The sequence below is a fragment of the Phalacrocorax aristotelis genome, chromosome 4 (genome assembly GCF_949628215.1).
Source record: "Phalacrocorax aristotelis chromosome 4, bGulAri2.1, whole genome shotgun sequence".
NCBI classification, from domain to species: Eukaryota; Metazoa; Chordata; class Aves; order Suliformes; family Phalacrocoracidae; genus Phalacrocorax; species Phalacrocorax aristotelis.
Window position 1 is genome coordinate 65,637,263 of NC_134279.1, and position 19,771 is coordinate 65,657,033.

Genomic DNA, 19,771 nt, shown 5'->3' on the forward strand with positions numbered 1-19,771 from the left:
GCATTTGATTATGATGTCTAAATATTCTGTTTCTCCGTTTTATTTGATGCTTTTTCCTGTTTTATTAACAAAATGGATATGTACATATTTTGGTACAATAGCTGAGCCTTCCTGGAAGTCTATGTACTGCAGTGATATCTATGCTTTCGAAAACTATTTTGTAAGGATCTTGTATTATATCAGCTATTGTAAAATCATTACAAAAACTGAACGTATAGGACTGAATTTGTTTTTATTTAGCATTCCTCCTGGGGACTCTGCTTTGAGTGATTTATCAAATGCTTCTTGAATTTTCCTACATATTAAAATGCTACCTGACAAATATTTTATTTCTGGGTACATTTACAGGCTTATACTTTGTCTCGAATACTTCAGTGGCAGATTAGACAGATCTTTTAGCGGTTTTCTGGGATACTGAGCAAGTGACAAAATAGGAACAGTTAGAAGAGCACGTGGTTCATTTCTAATTTTTTTCACCTTTTAAAATTAAGAATCTGTCTTGAATTGTATTATTATTTTCAGATTTTTTAAAAAACAAGTACTTTGAAGAAATAGGGCGTTTGATGTGATATTATTACTTTTGCAATCTACACAATCGATACTCTTCTCCTCATTTTTGATCTTCATTTCTAAGCTGAGTGTCAGTTCCAAACAACACCCTGCAAAAAATAATCTAGCCTTCCTATCACTGTTATAGCAGCATCAATATCATTTGCCTCTAACAAGTATCTTTATCTCAAATGTGGTGGGTACAAGGAAAAAAAGGTTAACTAGCTGCTCTTCCCACATATGCCAGTAAGTGTTGTGAGCTGGAAATCACAGAGTGGCCCTAGGACTAGACTGAGAACTCCCAAGAGGAGCAACAAAGGCAGTGAATCAAAGCCCAGGAATAACAGGAGGAAACAAGAGAAAGAGCTGTAACTTTTGCATCAGTGAGGCAAATGCCAGAAGAGTGCATTTAGCTAGAGCAATAGGATTTTTAGAGGAAGTAAAAAAATCCAGAAATAATTCCTCTATCCCCTCTAGAATACTCGCAAGGCTGTTGAAATTTTTATTACATCAAATGACTTGAAGAACAATCTGTACAGCTTATCAAGAAGAAGGTTGAATAGTGACTTCATTACAGTTTAAGACCATCTTACTTGGATAAAGTGCTGGATAGAAAAGGGCTCTTTAATGACAAAAATGATGAAGGATTCAATGATGGAAACTGAAGGACGTGGATTCCATCTGGAAGTAAAAGTTCCCATTTTAGAAGATTTTAACAGAAGTGAAGGGAAATGATTAACCTCCGTAGCACTCCCAGGGAAATGGTGGATTTTTAATCCACTGGTACCTTCAAACAAGACTGGATGTTTTCTGAAAGAAGTGCTGTAACCAAGCATGAATTATGTTTTAGTCAAACACAGATTTTTTGTTGACTGAAATTTGAGAGTTTCAGATACACAGCAGATGAGGCTTGATGATTTAATTGTTTCTTCTGAATTTAATATGTATGAATCATAATTACAGAAGGAAAACACTTGACAGTTGATCTTCCACGTGTAAATAAATGAGTGTGAAAAACAACAATTAAAATACTAAATTAAGGTTATTATTTCTTCAGAGCGGAGAGAATTAAACATGAATCCTGCTAAGAATCAAGACAATCCATGCTCGTCACTTCAACAACTCCATTTCTCATCTCTTGGTTCAGCAACTATGATTTTTACAACTGTTACTTTATGATCTCCTCCTACACTTTAACCTGTTACCCATCCCATCAGTTTTTAGTCTTCAAGTAATTTTATCTCATAATATTTATAGCATAACATTATATCATTGGATGACTATTTTCTGTCCTTTTGTTGACTTTCCTTCACACTACAAACTTCTTTCTTCCCTCCTTTTTGTTTTTTCAGCCTCTATATTGTATCCCTAGCAAATCCTATATGAAAAAAAATATTTTGCCACTGAAATTTATCTCCCTTTACCCAAGACTGTGTATCAATTTTTAATTCTCTGGCACTACTTTACGAACAGTAAATCAACAGCGTGAATATGGCCAAAAGCTGTGCTTGCTCTTCCCACATAAGCCGCTTTTTCAATTGAGTTTGCCATCATTCTGGGCACAACTAGAATTACCACTCAGATTAGTAATTAGAACATCACTGAGTTCAACGTCTTCTCCCAGCTCAAAGACAGACGAAGATCTCCATCTCTATTTACACAATATTTCAGTTTCAAATTCCTTTTTCTGTCCAGATATTCAAAATCCTTAATTACGGTCTCATTAGTTTATACCTTCATTCCCATACCGTTGCTTTGATGCCAGCTGCAGACTGATTTATCTTTTAAGAGATGTGCCATGCTGTTGCTCATCTCACCCCTGTGGGTCACAACTTGATCACAGTAGTCTTGTCTCCATATCTCTGTCCCCCCCTTCCCATATCAAATCAAAGTCCTTCTCTTTTGCCCCTCAACATTCTTCCTTGTTCTTTACACTGAATCTCCTAGGAAAACCAGCTATTTCCTCCTGCCTTTGCTCTGCCAATGATGGCCACTTTCGTCTCCTGCCTTTCTGATCCTTCTGATGCTGATCCTTCAAGCATCCCTGCCTTCCTTTTCATACTGTGATTTGCACATGGGAAAACCTTGTAAAGCTGTCTTAATTTCATCTTTCAAACCCTCCTTGAAGACCACTTCAGTTGTAATGCCTACAAATCATTCCCATATGGCACTTATTAAGGAAGTAATAATCTGTGACTTCTTTTCTGCTCATGTCTGTTCATTATATTATTATCTCATCTTCTTAACCCAACTATGTCTTGTTTGCCTGCTTTATCTTCCTCTAGTCTCCTGCCTGACACACACAATATGTGCTCTGCATAAGAAGAATCAGCTCTGTTTTATTAAACACCTAGGTAGCACTTTTTAAGACAGACCCCTAGTTACTGGATGTCCTACTTACTCTTATAGTTAAAATAAAAGGCAAAATAAACCCCACTACCTTTAAAAAAATCCAAATGGGAAGCCCATGTACTGGATAACTAGAAACACATTATAGTTACGTATATATTTATCATAGGTTTTTAAGGCTACATGGTATTGAAATGAGGCATAAATAATTTTTATTAACATCTAGTCCTTTGAAGTGCACCACAGAGGTTAGGTTTAATTTTTGTTGTTCTAAAAAGTAAAGCTGTGGTTTTATATTTAAAGATTCAGGTGGTTTTTCCATAAGCAACTAATGCTTTATAATGGGTTCAACTTACAACTCTGCTGTGTACTGGGGGATGTGATCAGGAATTTTGTTGAGTTTCTGATTGGAGCAGTCCACTGTGGTCCCTTCACAGCGACATTTCTCAGGGCAAGCCAAATCTGCAAAGCAGTCTCCACTTAATTTGGATCTGTAATCTTCAGTGCCTGTGGAAGAGTCAAGTCAAAATACAGATACTGAGTCAATAAAGTACAAGATTTGCTTCTTGTGAGAATGTTGAAAAGATGTCTGCAATGCAGATAAGGGGTGGGCAAACTGGGAAATGTATGATAAACTCTGTGATACTGAACAGACACAAGGGCTTCAAGAGAGGGTTAAATATAGGGGCTTAAGATATGCTGGAAAAAGAAACTGTGACCAACTTCACATAACAGGATAACATTAACTTGAGCTTTTCACAGCTGTACTTTCTGCTGATTACGTTGTCAGCCAATCTAGCCTTGTTTATAGCTAATCACACAAATGCCACTGATTCTTTTAGAATTTATTTTCTTTCTCTCTATCAAGAATAAACAGATCCTGGATGCCACCTTTTCTCTTTCTCTTGTTACAAATTTGTATTGTTGACTGGACTTCATTAACCTGTGATTTTTTTTTTTAATAGTCCTGATACTCCACATCATCTCAAACACATAAGATTGAAAGCCCTGTTTTCAGCTTTAATTTTAAAAATGTGTGATCCTGACTTAAGCCTCAGCAGCTTGCCATGCTGTAGAAAGCTGCGTGACGTTCCATGGTGCTTGACAGAACCATGTTTTACTCATACCTCACAACCACATGGTTAGATCAAGCACAACAGAAAATCTCGCTACATTATCAAATCTGCATCCATTAGGCCAAGGGTAAGAGCGAGGGAAAAGAGGAAGGAGTAGGTATAAAAGTTACAGAAGCATTTGAAGTTTAATACTTGCTTACATGACATGGCATTCTTATTACTGAATGTCCAGTGCCACAGTAACAGTATTACTGTCACAGATTAAATAAAAAGTACAAAAAAAAAAAAAATGAACCACAGTGAAAGTTTCCTCCACCATTTCCCAGAGTCAGTCAAAGAAAACGTCCTAAACATATCAGGAGAAAACATCCGGTAAGGAACTGAGGGTAGGTGACAAAGAAAACAAAGAGAAGCTGAAAGGACCTGTGCGTTCTTCTTGCACAAAGGTGAAAAGACTGAGACTAGTAGAAGGTGCATCAGGGCTGGGAGGTACATTGTGATTAAGCTCAGACACTGAACTTTACTTACAGCCAAAATGGTGAACTCCTGCAAAAGTAAAGGTAGCCAAGAAGAAAAGAAAGACAGAGTAATCCCAATTAAGACAAAAACATGAACTAAGCTCTCATGTTCTCTACTCAACTTTAGCCTGATTAGAAGATCTTGCTAAGGGGTACCATCTTCAGCAGAGAGAGAAATTTGTTTTAAGTGGCATTAAAAAATGAAGAAAACATTGGGGTTAATTACAGATTTCATGAAGGATGGTAATGCCTCTCCATGCATTATTCTTCACTATTTTGAATACGTTCTTTAAAATCTGCTCCCTTGAACATACATACTATGCCACTCAAAACCTTAATAAACCAAAGAAACCTAGGAGAAACAGATTCTTCAGGAAGGAAGAATAAAAACCCCAATGGTCACCACATATTATGTTATCTAGTGTTTGGAAATGCCTAAGTAACACATATAAGTACATGGAACATTTCTAGGAGGTAGCAGACAAACGTTATGTTTTCAAATTAATGATTTAATGCTTGTATAACCTTTAGTCTTCCAAATGACTATAACGAAATTCTACTAAGGCTTCCTAGTGTCTGCAGAGCAAGATCTCCCAATGACATATTTAAAACAAATATAAAAATTCTTTCAGCTTTTAAAGAAATGCTAACATTTTGACAATATTTACTGAAGTGTAAAGAAGTGTTTTTAGCACCTTTAAATACCCAACAAGCAAGGCTACAAATACATTATTTTTTCCTCCTGCAGCCAGAGTAAATCAGCATTAGCAGTTTAAAGTAAACAACTAAAATATTCAGGGACAAGGTTTTCAACAACTAAAGTAATTTTATACAGCATCTCCCTCATAACCTGATAGAAAGAGAAAGCACAGAAGCTGTATGTCAAGAAGCAAGTCTGTAGCACTTCTTGATTAATTTAATTATTTTTCTTCTTTCTTTTTTTTTTTTCAGGAATAGCATTTTTTAAAGGGTACGTATACAAACCTAAACGGCATGTGTGGCCATATTATAAACAGGCTGTGAAGACATTTGCTGGCAAGAAAACACTTCTAACTCAGAGACAAAAGTTGTGTTGGCAAGGTTGAGCAGAAGTCACTCTGTGGCAGGAATACAGCTGTTCTACTCATTAAGGAACTGAGTGGTACTACAGGTTTGAGAAATTGAATCCCCCTCTGTTTTATGCTGCTTTAAAACACATTTTCGCGGCTGCCAATGCTGACAAATTGCTGCCTTATTTTGTATTTAATTTTGTCTTTTCTTCATATTCAAACCAATATATTAGTATGAGGGCATGAAGAACTTCACATGATTGCTGCAAATTTAAGTGATACATCACACAGCATTAGAAGAGAAGCTGTTAAACATACCAGCTTAAAAGACAAAGACCACTGCAGAATGGCAATATCCCTGCAGTACTTGAAAAAACAAGTGCACTGGTGTCATAATCAATTATTGTAGATATTTTTCTAGATATTAAGCTATGGTAGAAAACCCTGCTTGTAAATCACATACTGTAATTCATCAATAGATTTATTATTCCGTTGTTTATTTTGCCAATCCATCGTTTATTATCTGTTAGGAACATAATGCAAGTGCAGCATTGTTTTTGTTTTCTATTAAGAAATCAGTGCAGACACCTGACAAGCAAGGTAAAATAAAGAAAGAAACATATTTCAAAGAGCTAGGGCCAACATGAGTACATCTTTTGTGAAAATATCATAGACTTATTGTAGCTTAAACTGGTGTGGAAATTGCTGTTTGACTCCAACTCTAAAGTTGTATTTTCTTTAATGGAAGCATTTCTTATTCATTGTATGCGTGTGACCACAGAATGCCTTTAATGAAGAATATCAGCTTTCTTTTCCAAGCATTCCACTGTGATTTTGTAAACACAAGGAGGGTGAGCAAGCAGTAGCTGCAGCAAGTGTAGAGCATGAAAGCAAGGCAAGAAAATGCTCATTTGTAAGTGTTAATTTTTTTAAAGTTGTACTAGCTCTTTGATGGTAGTATGGTTTCCTGTGTTTAAAAGCAGCTCAGGAGCTACATTTTAAAAACAGTAGTGCTAGAAAGGCAAGGTACAAGGTAAGTAAAGGTGTCAGTTGAAATATGGACTAGCAGGTGCAACCTTCTAAATAATTTAAGTAGAGGTATAATTTTGGTAGGTTGTGCGCAAATTGGTGAGACAAAAAAAGTAAACGGAGCTGCATGCTAAGCTCCTATATTCAGAAAACAGAACTACTAGTAATCTACAAAGGAAAACTATATCTAGCTACAAGTATTGACTAATGTTAATACACATGCATCAGTTTCCTACAAGCTATAACAAACTTTGCTTTTTAGGGGAAAGGGAGAAAGTATGTGCAGTTAGTCAATCTTACTGCAGAGCCAAACCTACCTGGAATGAAATACTGTTCTTTAGCTAAATAAAGAGAAAAAAAAAATAGAAGATGCACCTGAATGTCAGCAAGCAAAGAATGAGTTCTATTAGATTAAGCACGGACTACAGTTAACTACAGATAATTAAGTGAAAAAATGTGTATTCACAATGAGAGCTGATAAACAACAAAGTGTGAATAGTCATAAATGTATCCGGAACACGGATAACAAACAGTTCTCATCTGGTATTTGCACTTGAGACTGAATAAATTGTAGAATGTGAAATGCACCTGGAACAGCTGGATACCATATGACAAAAGTTAGGATTTAGAGAAATGTAAGTAGGAAATGGAATAAGATTAGAAAAAGAAAACAGTAAATTTCAGTATGAGGTAAGCTCCCTGCATAAAATGAATGTCATGTTTCCATATTTAGCTAGAAATTTTTAGATCTTTCATATACTCCAGAGCCTTGTGGAAATTTTAAAAAATTATTTATGTTGGTAATACTTGTAGTGAATAACTAGCATTTCATTCTGAACTATTATATATTGCATTTCTTTTGTTAGACTTAATGCTACTCAGAAATAGTGCCAAATGTGTTAACTATAGTAATGTTCCGTGATCCAATAGTCTATGACTTCCATGATTTCCCCCCCTTCAGTCAAAGAACTAAAAAAGATTCTGCAATGTTTAGTAATTCCGTAGAGAGCCAGCTGCCTTCATTAGAACTTCTATAACCACTGTTTTTGCCAATAAAAGAAAAATAGCAGCTGAACTAAGAAAATTACCTGAGCAGCGGAATTTCTTGCTTTTGATCTGGCCGATCCTTTTGTTTGCCAGACGGCGGGGGCTGGTGCAACGGGCACCACTGGTCTCAATGGGGTTTGTATGAAGATAATCCGCCAGCCACTTCAGATGGCAGTCACAGATAAATGGGTTCTGAGCCAAATGCCTTTCACGAAGAAAAAAATGATAATTTCACACATTATTTCCCTTTGGTCTCAGCAGTTCCCGATATTTTTAGTACACTGTAGAATATGAAGTCATACTAAAACCAGCCATAAACAAGAGCATACATACAAGGTCTGAATTGCACGTAGGGGTGAGAAGGTGCCTTTTGCAATGGTCTGAAGCTTGTTGTCATACAAAGAAAGAAGATTCAAGTTGTGCAGATCTTGAAAAGCATCGACTCGCAGGCAATTGATCTTGTTGGCATTCAATAATCTGTTTAAAGGAAGACAATTATAAAATTGAAAGAATTTACACAATGTCACTGCACCTTCTGCATTTTTCACAATAACACTTCGTGAGCGTTTGTAACCAGAACAAGAGATGTAGTAACAAATACCAACTGACAGTGACATAATGCACTTCAGTGAATTCAAGTACCTTATTTAGGTGATCTGAAATTATTCCTAAATATTTTCACCTTGGAGTTGAAATGTGTGGGTTTATTCAGCTAAAACCACATTTCTAGTATGTGCTGGTAGAACGTGTGTGTGGTATTTGTACAAAGAAACAAGCTTAAGAAATCAAGTATCTGCAAGGAAAACTAGTTCCTTTTGCCAAATAAATAAACAAACAAAAAAGGAACTGAACACTGTGTTCATTAGCTGGAAGAGATGTGCAGTGGCACTTCTAATTATATGTCACTAATCAGCATGCTGCCGCATTAACAGAGTAGTAGTAAAAACTGGTGGCATGGAATATATCCAAATTTGCCTTGGATCCTTTTTCCTCTCAATCTTCAAAGGGAACCTTTTCTTCCCTGTACCTCCCAGACTTCTAAAGTTAAAACAAACAAGCCAATCTAAACCAACTGAAGAGAGAAAAAAAAATATGTCATTCAACTAGATGCATTTATATAACAAAATATTTTTGATTTTTTCCCATTTCCAGCCAGAAATGGAATGGAGTGGTGATTTGAAAACCAATGCTCTGGTAAAAAGTTTCATTCATGGCACATATAGAAATTTACTCCTACTGAAATGTATTGTGTATGCAAAGTATATCAAGCTCTCGACATTTTTAAAATACAGAATAAACAGAAGTTCAGAGATGTCTCTTCCTTTTTTTTTTTTAAACAAAATTTGAAATACGTTTAAAAATCTCTTTAAAGGAAAACGGGAATGCATTACCCCCACTACTACACTAGTTTGTGACTAAAATAACTCAAATAGTAAACCTCTAGGTGGTGCTAGAACTTGCATTTTCTTTGTATTTACTTACTGTTTTGCCACCTTCAATGAGTTGTTAATAACCGACATTTTGCCAATCACTACACTATGACATCTAGACATTAAATACTTCTAATCAAGTGGGATGAAGTTTTAAATTCTTTAAGAAGCTGCTTTAAATCAATGAGCCAGTTATTCTGGGACAACTTCTTCCAAAAACTCCACCGTTGTTTTATGGCCCATTTCACAAATTTCTTCTACACAGTACAACTAGCTCACAGCCTCTTCTGCTAGATATTGACAATATTTGATAAACATATCAGCCCGACATTCTTCTTTATTCCCAGTATTAAATCTGAACAGAAATGGTTTATAAGATTACATAGGGAAACTTCCAAAGTGTTAAACGAAATAGCAACTGGAGTTCACAGAGTCAAAGACTTGTACAGAGAAGAGTGTCAGAAAACATTAAAAGTCATCACTGAAACTGTACTGCAACTCTGTTCTTCCTTGGGTACAACTAGAAACACAATTACATAGTGTTTCCACTACATATTTTCTCTGTATAAAACATACAAATATTCCTTCTGTGGTTCCCACACAACTTTATACATACTATTTGCTGTTTACAGGGCAAGAGAGTATCATATCTTATGTATTTTATCCTTACAAATTCCACACAAGAGAACAGTTTCATTTTAATCATTTTAGGCTGAAACATTAACTGAGATATGATCAAATTGCTGGATGAATGGCAAGCTGGCCTACAACAGTCTTGACTCCTTCGGCTTTAACATAATTTGTTTTTATTATACTCTGATCTTACATATGGGATTTCCTGCCAGTTCTTCTCCAGGCATAAATCTCTCATCATGTTTACCCTTCTGAGTTATCCCAAAATAGAACAAATATTAAAAAAATACTCACAGCAATTGCAGAGAAAAGAGTCCTTCAAATAGGCCCTTTGGAAGTTCTGTAATTTTATTGCCATAGAGGACACTATACCAGGAAATAATAAAGCAAACAAAGCTGCCATTATGAAAGGCATATACTACGTGATTTTGACTATAAAAATAAAGAAATTCCTATTTTCCTGAAGGGAATTTAACCACAACAACTTGGTACTTGCAAGATCCTTGTCGTCCTGGGAGGTAGCAGGACCACACCTTTCCCAAAAAGGTATATTACCCGAAGAGCTCTCAGAAGAATCAGCACCTCACTGTTTACATCCTTACCAAGGGACCTTGGTAAGTGGATTTGCTGTTTGTAAGAACAACTAACTGGAGAATAAAAGAAGTGTGTGATTTTGTTCAACTTTCTGCCATGAACATATTTATAAAAGAACCACACATTTTTAGTGTCCAGATATAATACAACATTCAATGATCACTCTAACATTCTGAAATTATTTTTACAGCTTTCTGAATTGATCAAATTTATATGAAAAATTCTGCAGAGAGCCAAAAATCCAAACTGATTTCACTATAAGAATATGAGACATTTCCTTCTGTTTTTACATGTCTACCTACAGTGAATTGAGTGAACGTAAGCCCTGGAAAGCATCTGGAGCTGCTTCAGAGATCTGGTTATTGCTCAGGTCACTGAAATAAATGAAATTTGATTCAATTAATTCAAGCTATTTTCAAAATAGCAAACATTAAAATAATATGTAATCAGAACTAGGCGTGGAAGGGAGAGAGAAATGACAATATTTATGTGAGACACTGCCAAAGAATTTTAATATAAAACCAGTAAAATTGCCAGCATCCTGAGACACAATGCATGGTTAAAAGTAGACCTTTCAAATGCTTGAGAAAAATAGACAAAAAGATTTACTTTTCCTAATAGCTTAAGTACATCTTACAAAGAATTCTGTGTGCTATGGCCACAGGACTATACAACCTCAAAGGGATTCTGAAATAACAGTGGCTTGTCCCCATTAATTAATTTTTTTTACAGAATGTTCACTACAGCAACATATTGTTTCTATGCAGAAGCATATTAAATGAGTTCAATACTTGGCAAAAAACAATTATAATTATTAATGGGACAAAGATGCTATACGGTCTTAATAATTATGCTGCCATATCAGTTAATCCTCCAGCAGTCAAACTTTCTTAAATGCTCAAACGGCAGTTCGTCCGTATGACCTTGACTTGTTGGGTTTTTTTCTTTAATATATATATATATATATATGTATGTGTGTGTATATATGTATAAGAAAATAAAAACTTAAATCTAAATTATTCGGTACGTACATTCTTCGAAGCTTTTTATATGGTGAGAAAGCTCCGGGAGGTATGACCTTGATTGAATTTTGTTCTAGCCGTCTGAAAAAGAATAGCAACAACATAGAAACATAACACCCAAGCCAAACAGCAATCTAAAGCCATAACAAACTAAAAGGGATAGACTTAGCAAAGAAGGCTGCTTTTTCTTTTTTTTTTCCCCCAGTATAATTTTAATCTTGGAATTTAATCTTTGAAATGAAACAAGGTCATTTCATTTCAGTTTTCATTATCAAAAAATCAGTTTTTGTCTGTAAAATCAAACTTTTAAACCTATAGAGAGTAATGCTGTAAATTAAAACTCAGTCTTGATTTTGTATCTAAAGACAGCTGATTTTCAGAGCACACACGATTTTTGTAATGTTTAAGCTAGTATTATCACTAAAAAATTCAAAATTGAGTTAGTGTTGACTCCCAATGTATTATTCACATACAGCAATTTTTATGGTAATTTTTATTTAGAAATGTCTAAAGAGTTCTGTGAGTTAATCATTCAAATATGCAAACCATAAGAAAGGAGAGAGTAATGTTCCTATAGAACAAATAACATATGTTGCTACCTGCAGTAAGGCAAATGCCATATTTTTAAACATGCACATATAATTTCTTTAGGTACAGTATATAACACATTTTCTTTAAGATTTAATAGTAAGACTGCACAGCCACACTTCTTTAAACAAGTATTTTTATCTACAATTGTAGTTTATGTTACTGGCCACATTTGCTTTGTATGTATAGTGACTGTGACTGAAGCTTGCCATACTGCAAAGTGTGAATTTGCTGATGGAAACAGTTTTCCAAGAATTTTTTGAACTTCCAGAGCTTTGCATATGGGAAATCTATGGTGATACAGACCTATGGACCGCTTGCCAACAAGTCAAAACAGATTCAGCAACAAGCACATTTAAAATAGAAGCTACTTCTTCACACACCAAGTATTTCATGGTTATAGCAGTGCAAAAATTTCTATTATGTAGACACAAGGAATGAAACTATTTATACTAAAAAGTAAAACAGGAAAAGGCAGTATTATTCAAACTGCATACCATGCTTATCTAATAAGTTTTCCATTTCCCTCTTTCGTGCACACGTGTCAGCTCTTACTATGATCTACGTATATAAAGACAACACCAAAAATCTATTTTGTATAAAGAATGAAAATTCTGTAGAAATTACTGCAATATTTTAAATTATTTGGACATTGACTCAGAATCTAAGGTCAAAAAGCCTTTTTATATCTAGATGCAGGAATATTAGCCTATTTTTTCCTTTTACCTTTGCCCTATTAACTCTCTTCTGTTTCACTTTTAGTATGATAAGAGATATATGAGTCTCTGTGTGTGCAGTGTAACTAATAAGCTCATATATTCACTCTGAGTAAGCCTTTCCAAGATCCTTTTCTTCCAGTTATTTCCTTTTGTAAAGTTTCTCCAGAGATCACAGTATACTTGAATTGAGGAAAGATTTTTGCTGCCTTCATGAATTTTTGTTCAGATGGATATATTTATACATTTAATACTCAAAATCTCTTAAGTCTGACCATGCTTCACCTTAGCAGAATTTGTTCTTGAATAGCTTATAAAGAAGCCAAGGAGAAAACAAAAAGCCTCAAAAAAATCTTCCTGACACACAGAAAATCTCACTTCATCAGAGCTGTTTCCAACAGGGTTCATGTTTTAAAAATGTCCTTAACTAGGAAAATATTCCCACCTTGCTACAGTTTTCAGGTATATTTTAAAAACTGCAGGGAATCCCGTGGCACAAGACTGTTAACTATTCCATAAACACGATATTCTTTCATACGCTTTCTTCGCCTTGGCCAAGCCTTTCTGACCCATGAACACATTTTGCATCAGACTGGGAGTACTGACTAGGCTATAAAGGAAGAGGGTCACTCTTCTCTGGTACACTTGAGTAGATGCAGAAGGCAAACATCTGAATAAGTAGAAACTTGCTTAAGTTAAAGGTCAACACCAAGTTAGACCAAAAAAGTATTTTCTGTTCCTACACTACATTTTTAGTTTATTTTTCCCAGAAAAAAAGATTATGCATGCTCATCATCTAGATAGCTTTCTGCTCAGCTGGCTAGGTCAAAGAGAGGTGAAAACTTAGATAATAAATTTCTAAAAATTTCCTTAGTTTAGCAATGGGAAGGAGTTGAGAAACCAAATTAACCCAGCCATGAAGGGAATGGCAGCCACCCATCCATTCCTGTTACACACTCTATTTGGCAGCAACCAACTGCCTAACCACCAGGGATAGCTTGACCAGACATTTATCAGATGTGTAGCTTTGAAACCCAGCCAAAGAATATCTTGCACAGGGAAACATGTAGGGCATACGCAGAGGACTGGAAAGGGGAGGGGAGGTAAAAGGGACAGGGAAGGATTAGGCCATATTACAGAGGAGGACTTAAGTTGCTGGAGAAAGAGACACTGGGGAAAAATGCCTCTGTGTATATGGGAAAGACAGATACTGCAGTGGCAGTGCTCCCACATGAGGCTGTCACAAGCCTCGTTTATAAATGCTGCTTATTAGCCCATGATGTAGAGATTTGTAACCTAGTGCTGGAGGGGCTCCAGTCTATGTTCACCTCTCTTTAAACATATAATGCTCTTAACTAGACATGATATGGCATGTAACTCAAGAAAGACGAGGTCTCACATTAAATTAACACACAAAGTATTTTCCAGTTTACTCTTTTAATATAAAAATATATTAGTTCTCTAACATGAAATACCTTACAGGATACATATATGCCTTTTTTTTATGAGAAGATGGAATAGCAGATTTAATTTACTGCTGTCCAATTTGTCTGCAAATTATATGGGTCCAAAACCTGAAGAAATCTTACTACAGTATATTTCTGAAAGCGAATTTTCTAGCAGTTCTAATAGAGGGAACTACCAATTCACTGGTGGATACATAAAATGAACTCCATGTCAACTTTACCTAACATTTCCTTTTAGTGAGAAATTTATAGACTAATAGACAGACTGTGCAGCACTGGGATAAATTTACAAGCTCTTCTGGATAAACGATTTGTTATAGTAGGATCATCTAGGTATGTCTTTTCTTAACTCATGCCAAAGTGTATGCACTAAAACACATCACATTTTAGAAAATGAGTTTAGTATAAGAAAGAAAAATAAGATTATATAAATTCAGGAGAAAAATATTTTATAACCCATTTTGTCTGTAAAGAAAATAAATCAAATTCACATCTTCAAGCTTGTTATCCTCTAATCTTATGCTTTATCTTCCTAGAATCAGCTGAATTTAACAGAGTGTGAATTTGCATCCACTATTCCAGAGAAAATCTAATTAGATGTATTCCAGGGTCACAAAGCACAGATAGACTAATATCTAAAGGAAATTTGCATTCTACTGATAAAACCCAGAGTAATTAAAAACTCCTTTATATTAATTCCTCATATTAAATGAAACATTTTTAATTCTGGAATAGGATGGGTTGTAGTTATCTATTACTGAAAAAAATCAACTGTTAAGTGCTTGCAAATGACATGGCCAGAAGTACCATCATAATACAAAAGAACAAAAGGCTAATATCAGTATTTTTCCATGGAACTTGTATTAAATTTAGTGCACAACATATCCTTTCAAAGTCATCCCAGAAGTCATTCTTTCTTACAAACGATCATCTATGTATCATAAACAGTGCCTTGGTGGTTTCTTTTTCAAAAGCCACAGTCAATTTTAGTAGCATATTTAATAAGATAAGATAATGGAGGAAGACAGTTAAGTACATGCTTCATCAAAGCTTGCACTGCCTCATGTATAGAAGTACTCTGCCCATCACCACACAAATGCTAATTAATGCCCCTCATATTAAGTCTCCTGCTTCTTTTAGTGTTTCAATTCAAAGAAGTCCTGCAACAATACATAAGTGTGTTTACTGTGTTTTAGGACTGCCAAACTGGTTGAAGCCTTTTTTGAAGACTATTCCCTAATCTCTCCTATCTAGGAAATGCACTGTGAACATTTCTTTTTCTAAATCTTTCCCCTCTGTTTATTGCTGCAGACACCATAATGTACAACGACCTACTATGCTAAGAAACAAAGATGCTTCTGCAGTTGTGACTTCCAACCTAATCAAATCAAATCAAATCAAATCAAGTCAGACCAAAGTAGGTCCCCAGCCAGCAGACGGATTCTTCCCACCGGGTCCCCAGAGAGCCCTGTGACATGTAAATCACTTGACACTTTCCAGGAGGATGCTGTTCTCTACTATAGGCCTGCAGCACACATTACTGATTACTACTTCCGCACTTACAGAGACAGACAACATGCTTATTTGTACTGACACTTTCAAACTAGCTTACATTCCCGCTATAGAAAGTAATTTCTATGAAAGACTTCTGCACCAGGAGAGAAGGCAGACTGGGAATGAAGAACACCCTGTTCTCTACAGTATCATTTTTATTTTAAATCATGCAGATGGGTTACAGTTTACTAAGCCTGCTCAGTAGAGAAAGGTAAAAAGTACCACACAGAGATGAGGTAATAGAATATATTCCTTAAGAAAACAGGAATTTGAATATGGAGCAGCAAATTAGCCATATATTTTATAATTAAACAGAAGAACATAACATCTTGATTAAGTAAACTTGGTCAGCACAAAAGTGGCCTTAGCAGTTAATTAATCTATGCTTTTAATTCTACCCTCTACTCATTTACAAAAAGTTTGCAAGAAGCTTGTCAAGAAACCCAAAAGAATTTTTACTACAGAGAAGAAAGTGTAAGCTGTGCAATGAGTCTGATGTATTGCACAGATGCTGATTATACATGGTAATAAAATTGACAGCTCTTCTTTGCATTTTCCCCATCTGCTTTTAAAGTAAATGGCAAAAACAGCTGTCAGAAAACAGAAAATAGATTTCAGTGATGGGATTCAGTGCAGCTCCTGAATCTGAAGAACTGCAATACACAGCCAACAGATCTCTCATCATATGCAACATATGCCAGGTTTTGGGGATTTTTTTTTTGTTTGTTTTTAAAATAAGGAAACAGGAATGATCTCCCTTTGCTACAGGAACCCTTGAGGCTATTAAACAAAGTACCTTTTTTCTTTCTCAACAACTGCACCTCCAGAGTGCTTGTATCTACTAAATGTCACTTCTAACTTTAGCAGCAAAAGAATTCTGTTGAAGTCTGTGATATCACCCATGTCTAACGAAACAAAAGATGTATTTTGAATGACTGTATTACTTGCACTGTAGAATTTCAGGCTCTGAATCTGTGTATTAATAAATCTGGTTGACAGTTTCCTAAATATTTGCATATAAAGAATTACTGTCAATGTTGCCCTAAAGCTTGCCAAACTGTTAACACCCAGTCTAATTGTTCTATCAAATATTTCCTCAGGGGACTGATTGTAAATGACAGATGTCTCCTTAGTCTGCATTACATCAAAAAAGTAACAAGAATTGTCATTCTAAAGTTATTAAACAATTCATCGCATTTACTCGAAAGCAAGTCCCAAACCCACATTTATTTTTTCTTCACAGAAGGGGCCATCTCATGCTATGAACCCTACAGCACCATTAATGATGATAGCCTTTACATTCCTTAATTGTTCAGTTCAGGTTGTAGGCAAAATGTACCACTTCTTAAAGAATTATTTGCTCAGTGCTTTGGCATCTGTCAGAGCGCGGCTCCGCTGCAATTAGCCTGAGTCACCCAGAGTCAAGTTAAAGCCTCTCTAATTAGTCTGTTCTTGATGAGACTTGTTATACTACAAAAACTACTTGAGCTGTTCAGAGTAACTGTATTAAATTCACAAAAAATAGATGTAATCCTGCTATACTCTTGGCTCATCACAAGTAGTGACTTGTCAACCTGTTCTCATTGAGCAGAAATACCCCTATCTTGAGAATCCTGCCGTTGTGCAAGACCGACACTGTGGCAGGAGTCCTTACAGTCCTATTGTTAAACAATATGGCGACTTATACCATAAATTTGCCACAAAAATCTAAATGTAGTTTCTTAGCTGGCCACTTTTCACAAGTGTTTACTGCTTACTAGACTATGTATTTAGCAACATCTAAATAACAAAGAAAGCATTTAATTGATGATGAAACACAAAATACTGAAAAGTTAACATCCAAAGGTTCTTCTAGAGTAACTTCACTCACAGTATTGCTGAGGAAAAGTTATCAGTAGTGAAGAGCCATATGTGAAAATAAAATCTAAGAGTAACATCATCTCTGGAGTGTGGCACAGCTGTCAGAAATCTATGAGGGTTTTTCTGGAAGAGCTAGATGGGCCTTCTCCAGCTTCCCTTCCTGCTGTATAAAATATTCATTTATTCCATGCTTGAGTTGTTTTCTTTCCCTTGGCAGAGTAGAGAGAGGTCCCTCAAGGTGCCTCTTCTACTTCAATACCCACCAGAAACTTGCATGCGCCCCCCGAATGTGGAACGATGTTCGTTCAGGCCAGTACCTACTTCCACTGTCTCTGGAAACCAGCACTGGTTTCATATGTCCAGTTGTTGTGTTCTGTGTCTCTATGTCCTCTTGACTGTCGAAATTATCCTCTGTCCTCTGAATTTAATTGATTTTTAAGATAGGACACAAGGGTATGAAGAAACCCAGAGATCTGAACAATGGCAGCATAGAACAGATGCTAATAAAGAACAGATTAAATATTCTACCTACAAAAATGTCTGACAACTAAAATAAGAAAGTTTAAAAAAAAAAAAGCATAAAGCCACACGATTTACCAGCAATTTTCAGATTAGGATGATATTTGAGTAAGAGCATGATAAATCATTTCTCTTGTGTGTGTTAAGCAGACAGGATTAGCTATCAAATTAGCAAAACCATCTATTTTTGAGGCAGTTGAATGGAATATATTTTAAGCTTTGCCTGAGATATATTAAGGTAGGAATCCCAAAGGTAAATTAAATGTAATTCAGTGAAATCTGTATTGGCAAATTAAATATATTAAGGTAAAGAAGTTAATACCTTAATAGATTCCTCTACCCAATTTTAATTTGTTTCACATTTATTCAATACATTGCCTCACAGATAATGCATTTTTTGTTACACACATGTAATTACTCTGTGTTTATATGCATATATCATATGAAAGATGTAATGATTTTAGCAAATTTCTACATTTTTGATAAAGCAAACATGTAAAGATTTTCAAAGTTAACAGACATATTTGCATTAACAGATTAAACAGGGCCAGGGACAGCCTTTAAAATCAGGTGCTGCAGAACGTGGAAAAGTTCAGTCATAGTATATACTGATACTAGGATTTCAGTTTCATGTCAGCTATTTTGCACCAGATATTTCGGTTTCATTGGGATCCTGTTTTCATCCTCCTCCATATGTAAAGCCATACTGCTGTGAATCCTTTTGAACAAACTTCCAGGGAAAAGACAAGTGTATAACCAATACATTATAACTAATAATAATGCATCTAAAAATCATGTACCCTTATTTGATATAAGCTTCTGGACATAAAGACGCAGTGACTTTTATGCAAAACAGAAGCAAAAGCTCTATATTTCACTGAAAAATCAGTGGATTTTTTACCAGTGGCCTCCCCAGTCCACTGGTAAAAAATTTGAATATCAAGTCCAATGCATTAGTCAGGACTGGTCTTAGAAACGTTTGGGAAGGGAAGAACATAAGATTTGAAAAAGGTACACATGAAGTACAGCTGAAGAGAAGCATATATGAGAAAAGTTAATTTTAAAAACATGGCAGCTATGTGAAGCTGCTCAAGAGTTTGGAATGTTAGATTAAAAGCTGAGAAAATATTAGTCAGATCATGTGAATTCGTCAAAGGGGCATTTAGTAACATCTCCATAAGGTAATTAGTTATGTACCTTTTAATGCACTTTATTTCAGTCCAGCAATTTCTGGAAATTCAAAACCAGGTATATTTTTCTGGCTTCCTACTAACCAAAGTATGTATCAATATTCATAAGGAACTGAATACTATAATAATTATTTTAATTTTTTCATCCATAAGTAGACATCATCTTTTCACTTGACATCAGCATACACTGGCAGTGTTGTATCCATTTGTTCTATCAGGATTTACGAAAAGATTTTGATAAATCAGAACAGTTTCAAAAAGAGCCATAAGAATAACTGAGTGGCTATGAAATACTTTACAGTGAGATCAGAGAGATGTATTTATTTAGGGTAACATCAGAAGGTTAGCACATGTTTTCTGGAAAAAAAAGGTAGATAAGGTTATAGAGGATTCTTGCAGCCAACCAAAAATCTTAACAATACACAGGGGAACAAGACCAGACTATGTATACGTATGTATATATAGAAACCAACTTGGTGAAATGTTTCCAGAACTTCACTGGATGAGCAAGACTTCTCACTGACAGCTTACCTGTTTAAGAGGTTAATGATATTTACGAGCTAGCATTCTGTGTAAGTCCTA

At 35.4% G+C, this 19,771-nt stretch overlaps 1 protein-coding gene across 4 annotated transcripts in view; it reads right to left on the reverse strand.

The window, feature by feature from the left end:
* Positions 1-19,771, reverse strand: part of SLIT2 (slit guidance ligand 2) — a 277,299-nt gene that overhangs the window by 70,265 nt on the left and 187,263 nt on the right. For 3 of the 4 annotated variants that reach the window (XM_075091766.1, XM_075091767.1, XM_075091764.1), the window contains exons 10-16: positions 11,306-11,377; positions 10,577-10,648; positions 9,975-10,046; positions 7,951-8,094; positions 7,659-7,822; positions 6,888-6,911; positions 3,255-3,405 (exon numbers count right to left, since the gene is read on the reverse strand). In XM_075091766.1, coding sequence (XP_074947867.1) covers positions 3,255-3,405; positions 6,888-6,911; positions 7,659-7,822; positions 7,951-8,094; positions 9,975-10,046; positions 10,577-10,648; positions 11,306-11,377 — 699 coding nt within the window. The remainder of the gene's footprint in view (positions 1-3,254; positions 3,406-6,887; positions 6,912-7,658; positions 7,823-7,950; positions 8,095-9,974; positions 10,047-10,576; positions 10,649-11,305; positions 11,378-19,771) is intronic. The other variant, XM_075091765.1, reaches the window with a different exon arrangement.